At 36.3% G+C, this 9,375-nt stretch overlaps 1 protein-coding gene across 1 annotated transcript; it reads left to right on the forward strand.

The window, feature by feature from the left end:
• Positions 1-6,377: 6,377 nt before the first annotated feature.
• Positions 6,378-7,334, forward strand: LOC102486140 (olfactory receptor 10A5). Its single transcript, XM_006163406.1, has one exon. It carries the CDS (start codon positions 6,381-6,383, stop codon positions 7,332-7,334), a length of 954 nt encoding a protein of 317 aa, XP_006163468.1. The 5' UTR covers positions 6,378-6,380.
• The last annotated feature ends 2,041 nt before the right edge of the window (positions 7,335-9,375 follow it).

The following is a 9,375-nucleotide window of genomic DNA, read 5'->3' on the forward strand; positions in this document are numbered from 1 at the left end:
TGCTCCTCTCGGGAGCTTGGTCACGCACGCACACGCTCCCGGCGTGAGTTTTAAGCCACCGGGTCCGGGACACGAACTGCGGTCGACTATGTGGGAGTCCAGCGACATAGCCATTATGCTAACTGCTGGTTCCCACTTTCCTTTTCTTTCTATCCCTCTAAGAATATACATTACATAGTGGAAAAAAAAAAAGCCAGATTCATCATTATTAAGATTTTTTTGTTTGTTTGTTTGAAAGAGAAATTTTTGCTATAGGGCACATGCCAGAGAGACAGAAAGACAGAAAATGAAAAATCACCCCTGAGAGGATGGCCATAATGCAATCCCTTCTCCTCCATTCTGTTTTTGGGATTCTCAGCACGCACACACATGCACCTACATGAGTTCTAGAATCCAGGTCTAGGGCTTGAACCATGGTCTGCAATATGAGAGTCCAACAATGTAATCATTGCACCATCTGCTGGTCCCTCTGATCATCATTTTAATACTTATGTTCTTATTGCTAATATATAACAAGTTTTGTTCACTGTATTGAAATATGGAAATCTAGAAAAATAAAATAATAAAATATCCCCTTCTTTTACCACTTGAAGTAGATCACTTTTAAATTTCACATAGGGCCTTTCAATTTTTTTATATAGCGTATTATTTTTTATTTTTTATTATCATCATAATCTTCTTTATATTACATTGGATTACATATAACTTTACAGTGTATTACATTGCTTTTTCAAAAGGGAATGCCATGCAAGTCAGTCAGTACAAAGACATTAATCTCCCCGCTTCAACATTCGATATCTTTTCTATGTTTTCCCCAATCATTATTATTATTATTTAAAACAGTCAATCGCTATGTCTCATTTTGCTTGTAAAAATACTTTGCCCATCATGAAATACTTCTCAGACCAATCCAGTTGAGAATACTATACATGTCATCATCAACAGTTAATAAGCCATATCTGTTTCTCACTAACGTCCTGCCTCTCAATTGTTCACTTGCTATCTTTCTCTATCCTCTTCTCTTCACTTCCCCCATTCCACACTGTCCTATTCTCAGTAGTGACTGACATTGACCAAACTTACATATATAATAAAATTATTGCCTTCATCTCTTTCACCAGAAAGGTTTCTTCCTTCAAAATGTATGAACATTGGGACCAGCAGTTAGTGTAATGGCTATGTCGCTGGACGCCCCCGTAGTCAACCGCAGTTCAAGTCCCAGACCCCGTGGCTTAAAACTCACGCCAGGCGCGTGTGCATGCGTGCCCAAGATCCAAGAGGAGAATGGAGGAGAAGGGATTGCAGCGTGGCCATCCCCCATGGAGGGTGATTTCTCGCTTTCTGTCTTTCCGTCTCTCTCTGGCTGGCTGGCGAGCACACGCGCCCTATAGCAAAAAAACCTCTCCAAAAAAAAAAGTATGAACATTAAAGGATCTTCATATAATTACACCAAATTTATTTTTAGAGAAGTTATACTAATTTACACAGTTTTAAATACAATATCATCTACTATATCATTCCTTACTAGCACTCCATATTGTATTTATCAGTATTTCAAATTAAAAACAAATTAACCTCTATATTGACTCAATTATTATTTTTACCAAAATTTTTGTATGTTTACTGGTTCTATGCATTTGGTTGATTAATCTTTTTTTTTTAATTTGTTTTTATTTTTTAACATTAATATGCTATACATCATTACAGTATACAAAATGAATTTTTCATCCAAAATACATTGTCTGTTGGCTCAATCAAGTACATCAACATATGTGTTATCAACAAACAATTTTCCATTTCTTATGTCTTGTATATTTTGAGTTTTTTCTCTTTTTTTGCCATCCTTGATTCCCTATCCCTAACCCTCTGCCCTGTCCAACCCTCCTCCCATTGTCTCTGTTATCCCTGTTTGCTTTCTATGCCTATCCCCCCTATTTAATTGATTTGCTAATGAACTTAATTTGTCTAAATATTTGCAATAGCAAGCACAACTGATATTTACATACACAAGAACTCATGTCTGACTTTAGGCATAAACCTCAGTGAGTAGAATGAACATACTATAAAATGATACCTAGCTGGGGCTATATAGCTTACTGTGGTCATCAAATACACAGTTTTTTCTTTAAATTTTGGTAACAGTTTTAGTATTTTTTTCTCTGAATTTTTTTTTAAATTTACATTCATTCCCTGAGCATCATCACATCATACTAAATGTGGTTTCCCCTCTAGAATAAACTGCATAGTGGCTTAATCATGCATGTTATCATCCATAAAATTCCATTACTACTTTCATATATATATGTTTTTTACCCTATGTCTGACCCTTGGTTGATTAATCTTTGAATTCTGTGCCTATTTTTATTTGAGAAGATGATGTCTTTTAAAAATGACTTAAATGAGTCCATTATATGACAAGTAGGAAACCATTTTTATTGTTTGTTGTCATTATCACACATTTTTTTCAAAATTTATCATTTACTTTTCCTTTTTGTTTATGGGTTGTTTTGTGTCATCATTATTTTATTCTTAAAAATATCTAAGCAGGATCCAGCAGGTGGCATAGTGGTTAAGGCTCTGGATTCCCACATGATCGATTCTAGTTCAAGTCCAAGATTCAGCAGCTTGAAGATTACACTGGGCACGTGTGCACGCATGCTCAAAATCCCAGAGGAGGGTGGGCAGGCAGCATGACCACCCTTCTGGAGGCGTGATTCCTCACTTACCCTCTCTCTGTTTCTATCTCTATCTCTCTCCAGTGAAAGCAGGCAACCTATGGGGGGAAAAAAAAATAAACTTTTAATAAAAGAATCTAAGTATTTTTCTTCTAAGTGAAAACAAATACATTCGCTGTGGATACTGTAAAAAATACAAAATGCAAAGAAGAAACTTGAAACACTTGTAATTGCACCACTCAAATATTAAAAGAAAAGAACTAAAAGCTTTTTCTGAGTATGTACATATAAATTTTCATTTTATAATGACTTACAATGACTATATTATTTTGTAGCCTATTTTATCCATTTAGCAAAACATACTGAATATTTTCTTATCCCATTTAATAAGCTTGTATAATATACTTTAAAATTACTGCATAGCATCTCACAGTACAGGTATAATACAATTTAGTTAACCAACTATTAATTTTTTATCACTGCAGGGCACATAGCTCTCACCACAGAGTCAGAGAGAGAGCACTCCCGCCTCACCCCAGTGAAGTATGGTCACTCCCCAATCCTTTTTCCTTCACCTTTCTTCCCTGGCAGAACTTGGATGTATGTGCACAAGTACCTGGTGTGGTTTTCAAGCCACAGGGCCAGGATTTGAACTGTGGTTGCCGTGTGGAATCTGGCTTCCCTAATCAGTGCACTATAGAACCAGCCCCAATCTGTTATTCTTATATATTCGGAGTGTCTTCTATTGTTTATTCGCTTAAACTACTCTATTTAAATAAAACTAGGAGGAGCATTCTAATAGCCCAAATTTGCAAATTATCTTCATTTTGATTGTAGAGGAAGACTTGTTAGTTTGAAATCTCTGATACATACTGTGAAATCCAGCTATTTTCTGTACTCACAGAATTTGGATGTTTATGTTCTTTCACTTATACCCAAAACAAATATATGTTAAACTTTAGAACAAAATCACCTCCTTTTTTAAAACTTGGGTTTGCTTTCTGATGACTTCAAGTTATTTTCATATTCTTAGCCATTTAATTTCTGATTTTATGAGTTGAATATACCTTTATCTAATTTTCTCTTACATAATCTGTAAGAATCTCATGACATTAACTTATAGATAGTGTCTCTATTTGTAATTTGTATTTTAGTTTCTATTTTAAGGTTTTATGCCATACTTACTTAATTGTTATATTGTCAAATCATTGAAACTTTTTCTGGGTTCAGTTTTAGAATGCATACTTAGAAGGACTTTCATAATGCTAAAGTCAATATTAAAGCAATATTAAATATTTAAGTAAGTTTTCTTTAAATTCAATTACATTTTTATTTTTACATTTAAATCATTATTCAAAATGGATATATTGTGATATAGTAAAGTGAGAATATAACACTTATTTTCCCCTCCCACTTGCCCCAGAGATATTTACTGATGTTTATTTGTTCTCTGGTACTTCTCTGAATGTCATTTCTTTTTTTTTTTTTTTTTTTTTGGAGAGATTTTCACTATAGGGGGCATGCGCTCGTCAGAAAGACAAAGAGAGACAGAGAGACAGAAAGCGAGAAATCGCCCCCCAGAGAGGATGGTCATGCCGCAATCCCTTCTCCTCCATTCTCCTCCATTCTCCTCTCGGGATCTTGGGCTCGCACGCACACACACCCGGCGTGAGTTTTAAGCCACCGGGTCCGGGACGCGAACCGCGGTCGACTATGTGGGAGTCCAGCGACATAGCCATTATGCTAACCGCTGGTTCCCTGAATGTAATTTCTTGTTCCTCACTTTTATTCTATCATTCTGGAATGCCTATTAAATTTCCTTTTGTTTCTTGTAAATAAAATTATCTTCTCATAATTTCTCCCAGTATTTACATACAATTTCTCAAACTTGTGTTCTAATTAACTAAGATTTTTAAAGTTTCTACCATTGTGCTGCAGTCTTTACATTTAATAATCATGGCTCCCCCCACACAGACAGTGGTCTTTTCTGAACTAAGACTCATTGTATAGCTACTTATTCATTAGTTACATTTTTATAAACTTTTGAGAGCACCAAACTCAATTTGATGCTGTTCCTGTTTCTCTCAGACTCCTGTTGGAAAAGAAAAACAACTGTTCTGATGTCTTAGAGTCATCTCATTAATCTAAACTGTTGTATCTTCATATCTTCCATGATTCTCTGTTTACTCATTCTGAAAGACAAAGGATGGTAAAAGAGTTCCTAGTTGATTTTCTGTTTCCTGAGCCAATGGTTCTTTTTTTTTTAATTTTTTTTCATTTCATTTTCTTCCATACATTCAATCACATTATTATTTGTTTTACAGAATGGTTATTTCAACTGGTGAACATTTCTCCCTAACACAGTTGATAAAACTACAAAATATCTTCAACAGATAATACCACACCTCTTTGTGCTATTAATGCTTTGCCTCCCTGTCTATTATTCTGTTAAACTTGTATTTGTTTTTCTGAAGCTGAGCTCAAAACTTTAGATATTGCTTTATTTAATTTTTAGTGCTTAAAAAAATCTTAGATAAATTTGATTATACTTGTTTTGTAAGTATGATTTCCATTTCCTTCATAAATGCTTTAGAGTTTTGTTTTTGCTAGAGGGCAGGTGAGCTTACCATAGACAGACCTAGAGAGAGAGGGGGAAAGTGAGACATCAACCCCTGGGGGTGGGGAGATGGCCACGCTGGAATTCCATGTCTTCCAGTCTCCTCTCAGGACTTTGGGCTTGCATGCACGCATACACACCTGGCGTGATTTCAAGCTACCCAGTCTGGGATTCAAACCATGTGGGATCCAGCGCCTTAACCTCCATCCCACCTGCTGGCCCCAGTGCTTTAGAATTTTAAATGTGTCTTTGAAATGCAACTTGTTCCCTGGGATCTGACTAATATTTAGCCTCTTTTCAATAGGCTTGCTTCTTTAAAATGGACAGTGAGCAAAAACTGATATAAATGATGAGCATATCACCTGGTCTCCTTGACCCCAGACATACAGCTTTCATTCTTCCCATAATCACACACCATACCACCCATTCTCACAATGTCTTACTGACCTTTCTACTTTGCATATAATATACATACACACACACATATATATAAGTGTGTGTGTATGTGTGTGTGTGTGTGTGTGTGTGTGTGTGTGTGTGTATGTATATATAAACTGTCTTCGGTATCTTCTAGACCCTTACTCATTTTTCATATCCTCTAAGCAGGCATGAAATACTTGAATACTAGAAAAATGATTTACATGCATTATTCTACATTCTAATTATATTTTTTAAAGTTCTGATAACTTCACATATATGCATTCTCTAACAGTTTTATAAACATTGAGCACATTCATCAAAAATTTAAATGTATTCAGGAACTTTACTATCTCTGAAAATGTGTCTTTTGCTGGACACATTCGATTCTGACTTTACATGGATTTTCTGTATATGTTAATGTATGAATAGAAAAGCATCTTCTCCTCCATTAGCTGACCCAGCCACAGCTCAGGGCTTAGGTTCTAGCTATTGTTCCTTGTGTCGTTCTTAGATAACACAATGTCTTTCTTCTTCCTACCAAGATCTCGACCTTACTCCTTTTCCTGTCACTAAGAAGGAATCTAAAAAAACAAATCCAGAATCTGACTCTTCCAATCAAGACTGGATAGAGCTCCAAGACCACAGCTAGGGATTTATGACTCATACTTATGGCTACAGGGAACTGGACAAGAGTAAGCGAGTTTATCCTCATGAGCTTCTCTTCCCTACCTACTGAAATACAGTCACTACTCTTTCTGATTTTTCTAATAATCTACTTGGTCACCCTCACGGGAAATAGCCTCATCATTCTGGTCACCCTGGCTGACCCCATGCTGCACAGTCCCATGTACTTCTTCCTCAGGAACTTGTCCTTCTTAGAGATTGGCTTCAATCTAGCCATTGTGCCCAAAATGCTGGGGACCTTGCTTGCTCAGGATACAACCATCTCTTTCCTTGGCTGTGCCATTCAGATGTATTTCTTCTTCTTCTTTGGGGTGACTGAGTGCTTCCTTCTGGCCACCATGGCATATGACCGCTATGTAGCCATCTGTAGTCCCTTGCATTACCCAGTCATCATGAACCAAAGGACATGTGCCAAACTGGTTGCTATCTCCTGGTTTCCTGGCTTCCCAGTAGGTATTGTGCAGACTACGTGGCTCTTCAGTTTTCCATTCTGCGGCAACAACAAGGTGAACCACTTCTTCTGTGACAGTCCCCCTGTGCTGAGGCTGGTCTGTGCCGACACAGCATTGTTTGAGATCTATGCCATCGTCGGAACCATTCTGTTTGTCATGATACCCTGCTTGCTGATCCTATGCTCCTACACACGCATTGCTGCTGCCATCCTCAAGATTCCATCTGCTAAAGGGAAGAACAAAGCCTTCTCTACTTGTTCTTCCCACCTCCTTGTGGTCTCCCTTTTCTATGTCTCTTTGAGCCTTACTTATTTTCGGCCTAAATCAAATAACTCTCCTGAGAGCAAGAAGCTGCTATCATTGTCCTACACTGTTGTGACTCCCATGTTGAACCCCATCATCTATAGCCTAAGAAATAATGAGGTGAAGAATGCCCTTAGTCGAACCTTCCACAAAACTCTAGCCCTCAGAAAGTGCATCCTATAAGCATTAAGAAGGAAGACTAAAGTTTATTGACTCAGCTACAATCAATCTCATATCTGAAGTTCCTTTCTGCCTCTTTTCCAATTCAATTGGAATGAAACCCAATTATCTTCTTTGGGGTCACTGAATTCTACCTGCTGGAATGACTTTTAGAAAGTTCAGTGGAGAGAAAAAAGCAACGAAATAGTTTTCTGTCACTGTCAACTGCAAAAGTTCCTTTGCCTGTCGATTGTAGATTTATATTCTTTTCCTTATTGATTCAATTGGTAGTTCAACATTTCTGTGGCCAAATGTTTTCAGATATTCACATTCCTTGGTGTTATACATTGTGGACAGTAAAAAACCGCTAGTAATTTTTAAATGGTGACATACATAGTAAAAGGAAGCAAAATCTATTAAAAATCATGTTGTTACTTCCTTTTGCTGTGGACCAATCTTATTCTCCATTTAGCAGATAGAAAATCGTGTGATTCCTCCCAACTCTCTTCACTGTCTTAGTTTAGTTTTCATGCACACGAGGCAGTGTTAGGTTCTTTTCAGCTTGCTGACATATAGTATGGAGAAATGAAAGGGTAACAATAATCCTCATGCATAAACTTTTATAACCCCCATCATAATTGCCCTTCTCGCTAGATTTTTTTCCCCCAGGAAAAGTGACCTGAGCTTTAATAAGTTTTCTATCCCATGTTCAGCTTCTTACAGTTCATCCAAGTAATATCCTGAATTTTAGTCATGGTGCTGCCTTCATCAGCACTTAAATAAGATCCCTGCTAACTCCAACAGAGGTTTTCTATGATCACAAAAATATTTCTCATTTTTTAGAGTATCTTATAGTACTCTATTTTGTAAACATGCTCTAATTTATCTAATTACCATTGTCTTTTACCATTATAAATTATGCTGTAACTTACGGCCTTATGTATAAGCCTTTTTATAGCTTGGCTAGTGTATTTGACAGACAAAAATATAAAATTTGAATTTCTTGGGGAAAATACTATATATATGATATATATATATATATATATCTATATCATATATATATATGATATATGATATATATTGGCAAATTCCCCTCCACAGTGTACTGTTTCATACTCCCATCAGCAATTGATGGCTGGACTTATTTCCCCATAACCTCATCAATAATATGTATCATGGAACATTTGAAATTTTGTTTAGTAATTTTTTTTTATTTTTAATTTAAGTAAAATAATTTTTGAAGAGTAATACAGAAATAAATGAGTAAATCAGGGAAAAGGAATGCATTTTATTTGAACTTCTGAGTTCATAGTTCAGATTATTAGGGGAGAGTGATTTTAGGAAGCAGCCCAACCAGGTCAAACACAGTGACCTTTAGACACATGCAGAAATGAGGTTCTATGAGCTTGATTTGCATAGCATGAAAGCAATGTGCATGCAAATATGCTAACTGCCTGTTATTGGTAATAGCATATTCATGTGCATATTTGCTTTCTTGCTATGCAAATGAAGCTCATGCAAGTGCATTTCGGTATGTGTCTAAAGGTCATTGTGTTTGCTCAGATTGGGCCACTCCCTACAAGTGGTGTCTTGGTATTTTGTTTTCTGTTCTTGAAAATGTATTTTAGACAAATCCACATCATCTTCCAATGTCTCATTGTGATTCTTCAAGCATCAAAGTTTATTCTTTCCTATATGTGTCTATTGCAAGTTTAGCAGTAGATATGTTAAATTTTCTATATTCTGTTCTGTACTGCTGTTTACATGTTTTCCTTCTTTCAGTGCACTTTTAACTCTTTGTTTTGTGGTTTTATTTTGAAATAACTTCTGTTTTGTAAAAGGGCTGCAATGATAGTCCCAAAGTTTCCATGTGCCCTTCACCCAGATGCCCCGAATGCAGTTTTATGTAACCATAGTACATTAATCAAAACTAAGAAAATAACACTGGTAATGGTGCTCCTCACTAAACTGCAGACTTTCTACAGATTTCCCTTTCCCCACATGCACCTGTAGCTCTTTGCAAGTAAGAACTGAAAAATATTTCTATTTTAACATGACAGAGGCA

This window comes from Tupaia chinensis, unplaced genomic scaffold (genome assembly GCF_000334495.1).
Source record: "Tupaia chinensis unplaced genomic scaffold, TupChi_1.0 Scaffold142134_1, whole genome shotgun sequence".
NCBI lineage: Eukaryota > Metazoa > Chordata > Mammalia > Scandentia > Tupaiidae > Tupaia > Tupaia belangeri.